The 15,312-nt window shown below is 39.9% G+C and overlaps 1 protein-coding gene across 1 annotated transcript in view; it reads left to right on the forward strand.

Annotated features, from left to right (window-relative positions):
• LOC127794230 (G patch domain-containing protein TGH) overlaps positions 1-15,312 on the forward strand; it is a 34,767-nt gene that overhangs the window by 9,729 nt on the left and 9,726 nt on the right. The window contains 7 exon segments of the mRNA XM_052325175.1: positions 3,799-3,860; positions 3,981-4,055; positions 5,493-5,644; positions 7,270-7,345; positions 7,433-7,519; positions 7,660-7,737; positions 9,339-9,483. Coding sequence (XP_052181135.1) covers positions 3,799-3,860; positions 3,981-4,055; positions 5,493-5,644; positions 7,270-7,345; positions 7,433-7,519; positions 7,660-7,737; positions 9,339-9,483 — 675 coding nt within the window.

The raw sequence follows: 15,312 nt of genomic DNA on the forward strand, positions 1-15,312 counted from the left end.
ATGCTTAAAGGAGTTGTATAGAGGTGATGATGATTTTGGGCAGATTTGGAGCAAGTGTGTGAATCACGAGCCTATGGCAGATTTCCATATCAACGATGGGTATTTGTTTAAGGGCAATCCGCTTTGTATTCCTACCTCTTCCTTGCGTGAGAAGTTGATTCGGGACCTACATGGTGGAGGTTTGAGCGGACATTTGGGGCGTGACAAAACCATAGCTACTTTGGAGGAACGATATTACTGGCCTCAGTTGAAGAGGGATGTTGGCAACATAGTCCGAAAATATTATACGTGCCAAACGGCGAAGGGTCAGGTCCAAAATATAGGATTGTACATGCCACTTCCTGTTCCCGAAGGCATATGGCAAGATCTTGCAATGGATTTTGTGTTGGGATTACCACGGACTCAAAGAGGAGTTGACTTAGTATTTGTGGTAGTCAATAGATTTTCCAAGATGGCTCACTTCATCGCTTGTCGAAAAACTTCTGATGCCTCGAATGTAGCTAAACTGTTTTTCAAGGAGGTTGTTCGCTTGCATGGGGTTCCCAAATCCATTACTTTTGACAGAGATACGAAGTTTTTGGGGCACTTTTGGATTACATTATGGAAATTGTTTGGGACGAAATTAAATAGAAGCAGCACTGCCCATCCTCAAACAGATGGATAGACAGAGGTCACAAATCGTACACTTGGGAATATGATTCGAAGTGTGTGTGGAGACAAACCAAAACAGTGGGATTATGTATTAGCTCAAATTGAGTTCGCGTATAATAGTGCAGTTCACATAGCTACAGGTAGATCTCCATTTGCTATTGTGTATATCGAAGTTCCCCATCATGTTGTTGATTTGGCAAAGCTACCTAAGGGTAAGAGTACGAATAAAGCTGCTGAACAGTTGGCTAAAGAAGTGGTTGCTATTCGTGATGAGGTAAGGCAAAAGTTGGAAAGGACTAATGCAAAGTATAAGACACTGGCCGATTCTCACCGTCGAAATAAGCAGTTTCAGGAGGGCGATTCAGTGATGGTGTTCTTGAGGAAAGAGAGGTTTCCTGCTGGTACCTACAACAAGCTGAAGCCTCGAAAATATGGTCCTTTCAAGGTGCTTAAGTGGATTTACGACAATGCCTATATCCTTGATTTGCCAACCTCCATGGGAATTTCTAGTACCTTCACTGTGGCAGACTTGTATGAGTACCTGAAGATTCCGAACCCCTCTATCCAGAATATAACTCGGGGTCGAGTTCCTCAGAGGTGGAAGGGACTGATATAGAACAATGTCGTGAACAGTAGCGGTGAACAGTGTCGGTGAACAGTAACGATGAACGGTGCACATGGACAGAACAGTAATTACAGCATAATTCTATTTTAGATTATGTCTATTTTAGTTTTTTTTCATGTTAGGGTTTGCTATTATGATTGCTTGTTGCTAGGGTAGTATTTAAAGTCTTTTTCTTTTCTCTTAGTGGCAGTTTTTTATAGAATTCTAGAAATTTCTTTATACTTTCTGGTGGAATCCAGTTCCCTTTGATTTCTTAGAGATTTTGCTTGAAATTTTTTCTTCTTGCTACGTCACTGTTCCTCTTCAAGTACTTCTGATGGTGGTTCCTCCTTCTCGTCTTCTTCTTCCTCCTTCTCCAACTCTTCTTCTTCATCCCCGTCCCCTTCTTCCATGTTAAACAATTGTCTTCTACACTGATGCCCTTGGCTATATTTCTCCTCGCACTTGAAACATAAACCTGACATTCTCCTCTAATCCATGGTGGTGCTCCTATTTGCCGCAGCATTGGATCCCCCTTTTTTGCCCTCCTGAAGCTACTACGGGCACCATAGCCTTCAAAGATCCCCCACTAAAGGCCCCTCTCATAGGAAACAACCTAGTCACAGCCTTGTTCCTCCTGAAAATGGCTTCAAGCGTGAGTTCTTGTAGCCTTGCCTTCTCTGTTGCTTCTCTTATCGTGGTTGGCATCATCATTTTCACCATCGATTTTAACTCATCCTTAAGGCCGCTAATGAAACTAGAGACGAAGTATTGATCGGTGAGAGTGGGTTGAGCACTCCACATTAATGATCCCAATTCCTCAAACTTCTCCTAATAATCAGTCACTGTCCCCTTTTGCCTCAAGTTGTTAAACTCCTTAATTACGTCAGCCATATTTCTCTCCCTGAATCTAACACACATCTCTCTGCAAAATCTATCCATCTCGCCGCCATACCTCTGGATCTGGACCATCCTTGATACCAACAATCGGCCACATCATTAAGATAGGCCGAGGCTAATGTGATTCGCTAGTTTTCAGGGACACTATAGAATTGGAAGTATCTCTCACACCTGCGGATCTACCGTCTCGATTTAGATCCCTCAAATAGAGGTATCTCTAGCCTAGGAAGGGGTCCTTGGCTGGTTCTAGGGTAATTCAAGTCCCTTACCTGATCGCTGGTCTCCTCTATGTGTGAATTATCAGCTTCCCCTGCTCCCTGAGATCTCGGTAGTATTCCTTGTCTGAAAGTCCCAGCCTCTGGTATTGATCAATGGGGAAACTTTGGCGGTAACCATAATTGAGGGAGTGTGGACAGCATGTTAATCATGTTGCTGATCCGTTGGTCCATCGACTCCCTTTGTTGGGCCAATTCTCTCAACACGCCCTTTCGGGAAGCTGCCATGTCCTCTCGCAGCTCTTCCTTAATGGATTGTACCTCCTCTCTGCTCTGGGTCACCGCTTCTTGCGTCTGCGTTAGCCCATACTCCATCGCCACCATTCGATTCTCCAGTTGCTTCATTCGTGTGCCCTCTGCCATTCCAAATTACGTTTTCCAAGCTTACTCCGATGATTGACTCTTACTCTGGAATCATAGCCTAGGACAAGTGGCTTTGATACCAATTGACAAGTCTTTGGATCGAGACTTGAATTTTCGAAACTATAAGAGAATTGAGGAAGAGAGAAAAGGGGGGGAAAGAGAGAGAGCATTTGGGGGGAGAATTAAGAGAGGACAATTGGAGGGAAAGAATTCAATATTATTTCCGTGAATAAATTCCCATCCTCAAGCATCTAAGCCTTTATAGGTCATGCCTTTGGCGGTTACAGCCATCTCGTGAGGGTATAAGAGCCATTACACATAACCGAATCAGTTAGTTACTGCCTACTTGTAAGAGTTTGAAAAAAAATTACAAAATGGACCCTTAGGTCGTGACATTATCACATTGGCCAAGAAATAAGCGTTGGGCTTAAAGTGTTCAATGGTGTATGTTTAGCTTGTTAATGGGAAAGTTATATAAAAAATTTTGTACCTCTAGCTGGACTTTGGTTTCTTTTTTTTGGTTTCATCCCTTTTCCCATCCCCAAATATTAGATGGTAAAATTATGTTTATTTCCTATTACTGGGGTGCACATTTCATGACTGTTTACTTGTGCAACAAAACATCTTTAGCATTGCTGCATGTTTATGAGTTTGGGAGGTTAACATTTCAATCGCTTTTTTGTATTAGGTTTGGCTGTCACATGCTTCTTGCTTCTTGTCCTTAGTGAATTGTTTCACTTAGTATCTATATTTTGCGTTTTCTTCCATGTCGTATGTCTATCTGCATCCAATGGTAAGGTCAGAAAGGAATGGTGGGAGGGAGCCTTATATAGTGTTGCTTTCTTTGGTTTACTCATCATTTTTTGCTTTTAATTCTTCTGGTTGTGCAGGTTGCTGGGGCATATCTTTTTATTATTGTATCTGGAGTTCTTTTTCCCCCTTATTCCCCATTGGCAGAGATATATTTGTATTATGACATTTTGCCCCATTTCTCCTGCACTGCAGGCCATCAATTATTCCTGGACCTGCTCCTGATGAAATAGTACTTCCAGCAACAGATTCTATTGGTCAGTCCAGTTTGAACTGTCCTTTACTGCACTTTTTTTTTTCTTTTTAAAGCCTGAACTCTTTTTTGCAGTTAAGCTGTGGTTACTGCATCTCTCATGCCCCGTTTTGTGGTTGATCAGGAGCAAAGTTGCTGCTGAAGATGGGATGGCGGCATGGTCATGCAATAAGGGATTCACGGACTAATTCAATGTATGGTATGTCATGTCATGCCAACTGAAGTCTACTGGCATTTCACTGATCAAATTCTAGATCCCTACTGTATGTTGAACTGCTGTTTGTTGACTCACATCAGAATATTTCTCACTTGGCTCAGTTCATTTGAACAAAGACCCTGTTTTGAATATTTTCAGAATGCTGATATTAGAAACATGTGTTTTGAGGATTGAAAAATATCAGGGCTGATTACTTTTGTGGGTAGGGAAGTGAATGGGTATAGTATAGAGATGTGCATGGAAGACATGGCTTTGGAGAAAGAAATAATGTGGGAAAAAATTGTTTTAGATTTTGTCATGGAATATGATGGCATCATTGTTAATAGTGTTTTCAAGAAATAGGATGAAGTATGAACATTTGATCACAAATAAGAGTGGCTTATTGGTAACTCCCACATAATTTTTCTTACAAGGCAAAAGGATAACAGAGTGCCTTTGTTTTATCCTAGACAAATGTAAACTTCTTATCATCACTGTCAAAGTGATTGTTTAACGGTTCTTAGGCATTGCACAAACATGTCAAAGCATTAATCACAGAACTTTGTTGCTAATTTTCTGGGGTTCAGAAAGTATTTTCTTCTTAGGACTGTTATACCTAGGATCACTGAACAGTTTTTTTCGGACAGTAATTTTGCCACACTCAATCACACACGCTCACAGATTTGATCTTAGGAACAGATTTAATGAATTCAACAGAAATAATAAACAAAAACAGAATTAAAGGTATAAGAATTCACGAATAGAAACGCAAACCACACATCCACAAGAACACCGAGATTATCCTAGTTCAGATTGCAATATGCAATCCTAGATCCAGCCTTAAGAACCCTCCAAGAGCTGCCTTCTTTGATTCAGAAAGAATGATCACAGTACATCAGTTGCACCCCCCCTCGATTACAAGCCTTCTCTCAAGATTACAAAAGCTATTCTAAAACACAACATTTCCTCTCTCAAAGCTTTCTCGAGAAACAACTGAATTATTCGCCTATTGTCTAGCCCTCCTCTCTATTTATAGAATATTAGGGCGACAATTCCTAGGCTATTAAAAACTGGATATTACCGGTTTTACCCCTAACTTGACAGTTATTTACAAGTGAGTCCACTGCCTATCTCTACTCTCTAAACTACATAATGACCTATAAAAATTACTGCTGTCGCCTGCCTCAATACTCTAGACAAACTCTAACAAGGACTATGACCTCCTTTTCCTGCTCTCCCCCTTTTCATGCTCCTGTTTCTTTTTCACTTTAGCTCTTGCTGATTGTGCTTGATATTTCCTTGTACTTGTCATTTGAGATATCAAGAAGTCTTCCATGTTTATTTTGTTCTCTGATTCATTTTCATGTCCCATTGTCTCCTCCTTTCTTTGTTTATGTGGTTTCGCTCAAATGTATTCTGTCATATGCTGTTTTAATGCAGATGCTCGTAGGGAAGCTAGGAAAGCTTTTCTGGCATTTTCTTCTGATGAAACAGTAGCACAGCTTACTGGCTCTGAGCCTGTTAAGGGTGAGCTTGAAAGTGCCGTGGAGCTTCCCGTCAACGATGATCACCAGTTTCCACAAAGCACACTAGTAAATGGACTTCCTTAGCAATTATATTATTTGAATTAGAAATTCATCTTTTTTCAATTGAATGTTGAGTGCTCAATTTCTTTCCAATTCCCAACTCCCAAGAAGAGAACAAATTACCAGTACTTTCTTTTTACTCTTTCAGCCCTTCGGTTTTATATGAAGCCTTTAAGAGGTGAACAATGATATACAATCTGAGAGTGTTGGTTGACTAAGCAGGATGAATGGGTGAAATACCCATTCTGCCCTTGCTTGGTTTTAACAATGTTAAAAAACCAAGCAAGGGCAAAATGAGTATTTCACCCATTCGCACTACTTAGTTAGCCAACACTTTTGGGCTAAAAATCATTGTTCTTAAGAGGTTTTCATGGGTTCCATTTGTGATTGGCCATAATTCTTCAATTTGTTCATTTATTTATTGAACAAGTGATAATGTAACTGCGTCCTCTTTTTTGTCTTTATGGCGTGCATGGTTTAGTGCTTTAGTGTAAGTAACCTTTTCTTCTTCTTCTTCTTCTCCTTTGAATAATATACATGTATATTAAGAAGGTAGCAAGGGTTACCACCCATGCACAAAAGGAGAGATGGAAGGACAAACCTATACCCTCTTTGCATGAAGTGATATTTTCTTTTCAATACCATGATTGCCTTTGTGAAAATAAAGAGCCATCTTATTTGTCATCAATTTTGATGATCTGGAAGGCAAAGGGTCCTCTAGTTGTTAATAATTACCCTCATGGTAAAGTCTCGAGTTTCTATTGGCTTTTGATATTAATTATGATGCAGTTATACAGATCAGAAGATACATGAAGTCCTTCCTAGTTTCTTATTCTGTGTAAAAATTGGATTTGGGTCCTTTAACTACAAGCCACTAAAAATATTCCAAGGAAAAAGAGAAGTCAACATCTCTTGGAACCAATCTATGTTAAACTTCTCCAAAGAGCAGAAAAGAAATTCTTCACATTTAGCACAAGAAAAAGGACAGTGCATGTTCAGTATTTTGACGATCACTTTGTCAAAATAAGATCATTTTGTGATGTGCGAGAGGGTGGAGTTGACTTATGGGGTAGATGCAATTTTTTCCACTCTTGATTGATTCCGGAGTTAAAATTATCAGCTAAGTTTAATCTTGGGTGGTGAGAAAGCAGTTTGCTTCTCTCATATTCCTGACAAGTTGGCAACCATTTGTAACAACTGAATAAAAAGAGGTGCCTTATATTTATCTTAGTTTGTAGTGGCTGCTGCTATTTTCGCAAACAGGTCTTCTGGCATTGCTGATATATGGGGAGGAAGCTGTTGGTATGAACATGACTGATTTGGATATTTTTTAAGCTAGTTGATATTTAAGTCATCATGATGCATGAATGTGGTGTGGAAGGTGTTGCATGTACTAAACACTGTTGGAGATTGTTCCATCAGCTTCTGTGATATGCCTGTAGAGTATGGATGTGTGATCTTATCCCCCATGGGATAAATTCTCTTCTGTACTTTAACAAGTACTTATATGAGGCACTGTGCCCTTTCTCTGCAAATGATTTAGTTTTGTACTACACAAATTGAATCTTTAGAACTGTTGATTTTGATAGCTAAAGAAGTAAGCCTGTATTTTCTTTTTCCATTTTTTTCAGGTTTTTGTGTGCAACCCAAAACAAGACTTGCATGGGTTAGGGTATGATCCATTCAAACATGCACCTGAATTTAGAGGTATGTAGTTCATTGAAATAAGCCAAATGCTTAGTAATTCAGTATCTGGAAACCCTAATGCTGTTTGAACTTTTGTCTTCTTTATAGAGAAGAAAAGGTCACGTTTGCATGGAGATGAGCAGTTGGGGCGTAGGAAACCACTCTCTATGAAAGAAAGCCTTTTTGCTTTGAGATGTAAGACATGTGCTCTTTGACTATTTTGGCTGGCAACTTATTTTAAACTTCTAGGTTCTCCCCCCCATGGCATTATGTTCTTGCATGGATTTGTTATCTCGAAGTCAAAGTTATTCTATTCATTTGCTTGAATGCATCAGCAGGAAGGGCGGCTCCTGGTTTTGGCATTGGGGCACTTGAAGAACTTGATGATGAAGATGAGGATGTCTATGCACCTGGTTGGTACTTGGTTCAAACTTGATTATGTAATAACATATCAAGCCTTAATCCCACTATGGGGTTGGCTACATGAATTCTATTTGCCAATCACTTATATCTGTGGCCATATCTTCTGTAAAGCGCTTGTAACTCATATCATACCTATGAGCCTCCCACCAAGTCTCTCTCTCTCTCTCTCCCTCTCTCCCTCTCTCGCTCGCGTGCGTGCATTCTTTTCTCAGTCCAAACTGAATATTATGGGTTAATAATCTTGTTGATGAGTTTCAAACTTTGTGTAGGTTTAGGGATTCCCTTTGAAAATGAGGGCACCAACTATTTTAAAGTGCTGTGAGGCGAAACTTTATTGATGCTGTAGGTTGATGGAAAATATTGCTTTGCTCCTTGGCTGAGAAAACAGTTGCCTTATATTGTTGTAAGCCTTGATAGTTGCTACTTGCTACATAAAACAAATTTCAAAGTAATAATCAGCTTCCAACCACCCCCCCCCCCCCCCCCCCCACACACACACACACTCAGATGTCAGATGTTTTTGCCAGGGACGACCCCTGTCCAATTGCGCACTGCTGCCTAATTTACTAAGGTATCTGCAATGATGCAATTAATAGGTCTTGCGTGTATCTGCTTGCTTGCGGCAGCATGATTTTGAACCAATATGCCCGCTGTTGTTTTTTTCTTTTTCTGATAAGTGAATATGTCCAATGTTAGAGCCCCTAAGAGTGGTGCACGTGCAGGGTCGTTAAACTTCCCACTCTATGCCCCCAAGCAAGTGTAAAAACTTCTCTGCTATGGGACTAGATGGGAGATACTCATGGCTGTTGTAAGCTTTCTGTTGCAATTTGCTGGTGCTCTGTCCTCCTGGTTTGATTTTTATTTCTGATTAAGAAGTATACAGAATGTGCCGTGCAAAATTCTAGTGCACATTGGCTTCTCTGGGAGACTATTTCTTGCATGGTTATGTTGATGAGGGTGGACCATGTAACTTAAGGGAAAACAACACTTGTCTTTAGCTTTTTTCAGTAAGTAAAATAGTGGTAGGTACAACCATAAACAAATAAATAAGAAAAAAGGTCCTGTGGGCTGCACATTCAATTCACTGAAAGGTGTCTTCAAAATAAGAAATTCAGTCAAGGACAGCTAAAGTCCACCTAAAACGCAGCTGCACAATATCTTCAAAATCTGCTCAAGATGAAGAGTAGACAACTGCACCCTATCTAAAGATCTTCTATCATGTGCCCTCTAAACTGTCTACATGGAAGATACAGACACCAAGCCTGCCTCCTGCTCTATATACTCTAGGCCCTTTAATGTGGTCATCAATTTTCCACCGGAACATACAGGAGATGCTAAACCAACAGGGAGCGAGTGACCGTAATCCTTTGCAGCAGCGATGATGAAAAGATGTTTAACTGATTTTGACTCTTTCTTAGACACTGACTATGAAATGCCCCCTTTGATGAGTTTGTGCTTTATTAAAATCAGTAGTATTTAATAATAAATGACATCCTACCCTTTAAGGTGCCACTGTTTGTGCTTTTGGACAATGCTTTTGGCCAATTATCATGCAATCCATGGTTTTTCATAACTGAATCTTTTTCTTCAGGTTATGGCTTCGAAGAAACTTATGTCCAAGAAGATGAAGAGCATTCAAGACCAAGTATTGATATTAAGGAAAAGCGGAATAAAAAGGAACAGGGTATTCTTCCTGGTTTTAAGATGGCATCAATTTTTGACTACAAGTTGGAAAGGTACCTTGTTTGGTGGTAATTTCTTATTGCAAAACTAATTGTCTAATCTTCCCCTTTGTTAACCTTTCACTAGATCACATGATGCCTTTAAATACATAAACTATTTATCATCTATCTCTAAAATCTAGGAATTTAAAATACAAGTTCAAATTTACAATACAACAGATAAAGATAGAAAAAATCTTCTCCTAATTTTTGGGAACAATTGTAGTCTTTATCTTCTTTTGATCTCATCCTTCTTCTGTATCTTTTATTCAACCTGTTCTTATCCCTCTTATTTTTTATTTTTCCCCTTTAACTTCGGGACTCTTCTCTTCCATTGAAATTTTTTCCTTAACACTCCCCTTCAAGCTGGTGAATAAATGTCTTTTATTCCCAGCTTGCCTCTAATTAGCTCAAAACCTTGTTTGTTTATTACTTTGGTGAGGATATTAGCTTCTTGTAAACTTGTAGGAATATATAGCAGATTGATACCACCATCTTCAATCTCCTGCTTGATAAAATGTCTATTGATTCTCACATGTTTCATTCGGTCATGTTGTACCAGATTGTTTACTATATTGATGGCTGACTTACTGTCACAATATAGCCTTGTAGGAGTAGTGTTTGGTACCTTGAAGTCTTCCATATACTTCCCTAGCCATATTACCTCACATATGCCTAGAGCTGTAGCTTGGTATTCTGCCTCAACACTGCTTCTACTTACTACACTTTGTTTTTTGCTTCTCCATGTCACAAGGTTACCCCATACTTTGGTGCAATATTTGGAAGTGGATTTACTGTCTTCTAAGGAACCTACCCAATCAGCATTCACAAAACCTTGAATTCCTTGGTCTTCATTCTTCCTGAATAAGATCCCCTTACTAGGAGTCCCTTTAAGGTATCTTAGGATATAGTAAGTAGCATTAAGATGTTTGCTAGTGGGTGAATGCATAAATTGACTCACTACCCTCAATGCATATGTAATACCAGGTCGTGTAAGAGATAAATAAATCAGCCTTCCCACTAACCTATATCTACCTTTATCCACTGTTGTTTTTGTCCCATCCTTCTTATCTTTCTAGTTGGGTTCCAAGGGTGTGCTGGCTGGCTTACAACCAAGTTTATCTGTATCCTTTAATATATCCAATGTGTACTTTCTTTGAGAAATAAAAATTCTCTCCTTACTCCTTGCTACTTCCATCCCTAGAAAATACATTAGTTGTCCAAGGTCTTTGACTTCAAATGTTTGTTGCAATTGACCCTTTAGTGCCTTTATTTCTAGCTGATTGTCACCTGTAATAATAATATCGTCCACATAAACTATTAAGATAGTTTTCAGACCATTAGCAGTATGTTTAGTGAACAAAGTGTGATCATAATGCCCCTAAAGTCATGCTAAATCTTTTAAACCATGCCCTAGAGGATTGTTTCAGCTCATACAATTACTTATTTAATTTATGAACTTTTCCTTTTTCTTCAAAACCAAGAGAAATTCTCATATATATCTCTTCTTCTAGGTTTCCATTGAGAAATATATTTTTGATATCTAATTGGTGCAATTCCCAATCTAAATTAGCTGCAAGAGATAATAATACATGTATAGACTTGAGCTTTGCAACTGGTGCAAAAGTTTCTTCATAATCTATACTATGTATTTGGGTGAAGTCTTGGGTCACTAAGTTGGCCTTATATACCTCTCAATACTCCCATCAAATTTGTGTTTTACTATAAACACCCATTTGCTTCCTACCACTTTTTTGTTTTGAAGCAGACTCACCACTTCCCATGTGCCATTCTTTTCCAATGCTTCCATTTCCTCCATTACAGCCCTTTTCTAGTTTGGTATTTCTAAAGCCTCATTGATATTCCTAGGGATTTGCACTTCATCAACCCTGGCAGTGAATGCCCTGAATTTTGGAGACAACCGAGAATATACCAAATGGTTAGAAATAGGATATTTAGAGCATGATCTCACCTCCTTTCTCCAAGCAATTGGAATATCCAAATCATATAGTTTAGGCTTTGCTTTAGTCTCTGCATTTTCTGTTCTGTTATCCTCCTCAATAGGCATTGCTTCAGGTAGTGCTATTTCATCTCTTTCATCCTCTTCAGGTACCAGACCTTCTTCCGGGGTTAATGAATGGCTTTGCTTTGGTTCAAGAGTCCTTCGAGAGTACACCTAAAGTGGTGGTTGTGACTTAGGAATTTCTTCTTGAATTAGCTGTTCTCCCCCTTGATTAGTTACATAGTTAGGAATAGAAGTAGAAGAGGTAACTGTCTCACGAAAAACCCTAACATCCCTACCTTGCTCTGCACTAGGAATCTCTCGTTGCAGAGGTATGGTGCAGTAGTAATAGTGATTTTCAATAAAGGAGACATCAGAAGATACAAAAAAAATTTCTTAGTGTTAGGGCAATAACACTTGTAGCCTTGTTGTGTGGGAGAGTAGCCAACAAATACACACTTCAAACTTGGAGTTTAATTTGGAGTGATAGTGATGAACAAATGCTATACGTCCAAATACTTTTGGGGACAAAGAATTAAGCGTTCGGGTAAGGAGAGGTTAGAAGCAATGAGAGTGCTCAAGAGAGTTTTGAATTTGAGAACCCTAGTGGGGAGTCTATTGATGAGGTAGGTAGCCATGAGAATGGTTTCTCCCCAGTAGGAAGTAGGAACTGAGTCGGTAAACATTAGAGTTCTAGTTGTAGGCTTCAAATTCAGTGGAGAAATATTCCTTCCATTTTCCAATCAAAGGATATGGATTGAGGTTTGGAAAACATTAAGAATCATTAAGTATATTTTGTATACTTCAGATTTTTCTCTCAGCAAAAATACCCAACATACCCTGGTATGATTATATATAAAGCTGACAAACCAGCGAGTGTGTGTTAGATTTGGAATTTTTGTTGGTCCCCATACATCATTATGTACTAGATAGAATGGTTTAGTTGGTTGATAAGAATGAATAGGATGTGAAGCTTTGTTTGTTTGGCAAGAATGCATTGCTCACAATTGAAAGATTCACTCATTTTATTGACAAACAAATGAGGTTACAAGATTTTTAAGTATCTAAAACTTGGATAGCCTAATCGTTTGTGCCATAATTGGATGCTAGAATCTAAGATAGCAAAAGATAAAAATGGGTTATGTAACTTAGAAAAGGTAGGAGTACCAGCAACTCCCTTCACATAATATAGGCCTTCTTTCTCCTTAGCATTGCCAATCATCTTTTTCGAAATTAGGTCCTGAAATACACAATAAGTTGGAGAGAAAGTTACTTTACAATTCATGTCTTTAGTGATTTTGTTGATTGACAATAGATTGTATCTCAATTTAGGCACATATAAGACATATTTCAACCACAAATTAGTTAGGTATACCAAGCCTTCACCCTTAGCATAAGAGATGGTACCATTTGCCATAGTTACCTTTATAGCTCTATCACATTGTTTGTAATCAGTCAATCCGTGCAAGAAACTGGTCATATGGTCTGAGGCTCCGGTATCCACAATCCAATCATTCATATTCAACAATTTAGAGAGATAGCACTTATGGAAATTACCTTGTTTAGCAAGAGAGGTTGTTGGGTTAGGTATTTCCACAGAATCTGATGGTTTTGTAACCTGTGTTTGTGATAAGCCTTCGGTGCAACGGACCTATCAAAGGCGCTTCAAGAGTCAAGGGCAGAATGGTAACACAGTTGGGCTTGCATAACAGCCGGCATGTGCACCAAGGGTAGAATCAGAACTTGGCTGGTTTGTGTAACAAACTAGCATGTGTATAACCAGATGCGCTTATGGAGAACAACAACCTATAAATAGGGAATAGAAGAGAGAGAAAGGTGTGAAGAAATTGAGTAGATTCTATGGGAGAGTTCTGGGCCTCTCGAATGCCCATTCTTTCCTCTGTTTACATTTTTTTTTTCATTCCTTGTAATCTGGGGTTGAAATTCCAGCAGTGTATTCCTTTACTTAATCAGAATCCTATCAATTTTCTTGAGATCCCACCAATTTTGGTATCAGAGCCCAACGATCCCAATGGTGAATTTGTCGGATAGAGGTGGGGAGTTAGAAGGAAGATGGAGGGGATGCAGAAGAGAGTCGACACCATGAGAGGGGAGGTGCAGTTGATGGAAAGGAATATAGCAGTCATGCTGGATCAGTTTGCATACTTGAGGACTAAGTGGGAGGATCAAGAATGGGAGAGGAAGAGCAAAGCGAAGAAGGGGGATAGACCTTCGAAATTTACCCAAAATTCCGAGGTATCACCTAGAATTGGAATGGGCAGGGAGTTCGAGGGTGGAATTGGAGGGAATTAGCGGCCAGAAGTGTGGGGAAGAAGGCTGGAGATGCCGATTTTTGAAGGGGAAAATCCGGATGAATGGATTTTCTGAGCTAGAAGATATTTCTCTATCATTCAGCTGTCTGAGGAGGAGAAAATTGAGTCAACTGCTCTGTGTTTCGAAGCAGGGGCTTTGGTGTGGTTTCAATGGGAGACTCGACGGAAGGGAGTTCGAAGTTGGGAAGAGCTTAAACAGGGGATACTAAACCGGTTTCGCTCCATACAAGAGGGGACGTTGGAGGAGCAATTCTTGGCTCTTCGGCAAGCAAGGTCTGTTAGGGACTACTGATTGCTGTTTGAGACATTGGTTGTGTCGATGGCGGAAGTCTCTGATGCGTTTTCTGGAAGGTCACTTCATTAATGGTCTCAAACTTGAGATAAGGGTTGAGATTCAGGTATTACAGCCCTAGGGACTGGAGCAAATCATGAATACGACCCAAAACATTGAGGATAAGAATGTAGCTCTCCAATAGTGTTTTGGTTTTGCCAGATCAACAAGGGGTAAGTATCATCTCATCTCCCCATCAAACCCCACTCGACCCTCCTCAGTTCAGGCGAGGAGTCCAATTCCCCCCCCCAAATTGGCTACCCCACAGGGACACAGACCATAGGTCGCGAGTGGCAATGGTAATCCCCTATTTAAGTGACTTAGTGAAGCTGAATGGAGAGCTAAGCGAGAAAAGGGCTTATGTTTTCACTGTGATGAGAAGTACTCTATAGGCCACAAGTGTAAAATTAGGAACTCCAGGTCATGATAATCTATGATGAAGAGTTAGGAGAAACAGGGGGTTGAGGAGGAGACATTGGAGATTGAGGAAAGAGAGACGGCGCATAGGGGCGAGGTAATTGAACTTTCAATGAATTCGATTGTGGGATTAACTACTCCACAAACGATGAAGCTTAGGGGACAAATAGAAGGGCATCCTGTAGTGGTACTTATTGACGAAGGAGCCACCCACAATTTCATTGCAACAGAATTGGTGCAGCAGTTGGGTCTGCAAAGGAAACATCAGGTTATGGGGTGATAATGAGGACCGAATGGAAGTGCAAGGGGCTGGTATTTGCAAAGGGGTGAAGCTTACCCTCCAAAATTTGCAAATTGTGGAAGATTTCTTGCCCCTGGAATTGGGTAGCTCTAATGTAATCCTTGAAATGAAGTGGCTAGCTGTCGTGGGAAAGATGAGTGTGGATTGGAAGGCCTTAACTATGAAGTTTTAGGTTGGGGGAATGGTCGTGACTTTGCAGGGAGAGCAAAACCTTGGTTTCCTTGAAGGCTATGATGAAGGCCTTTAAGGAGAATGGAGAAGGAATGTTGCTAGAACTAGGGATGATGGCAGCAGAATTCAATGAATGTCCGGTAGAAGCTTCTTTGTTCCTAAAGGTGGTGTTGGCTGAGTTTGAGGGGGGTGTTTACAACCCCGAAGGGGCTGCCTCATTCCAGGAAAAAAGACCATGCAATCAATCTACTTCTAGGCTGTCAGTGTACGACCCTATCGTTATCCTTAC

This window comes from Diospyros lotus, chromosome 2 (genome assembly GCF_014633365.1).
Source record: "Diospyros lotus cultivar Yz01 chromosome 2, ASM1463336v1, whole genome shotgun sequence".
NCBI classification, from domain to species: Eukaryota; Viridiplantae; Streptophyta; class Magnoliopsida; order Ericales; family Ebenaceae; genus Diospyros; species Diospyros lotus.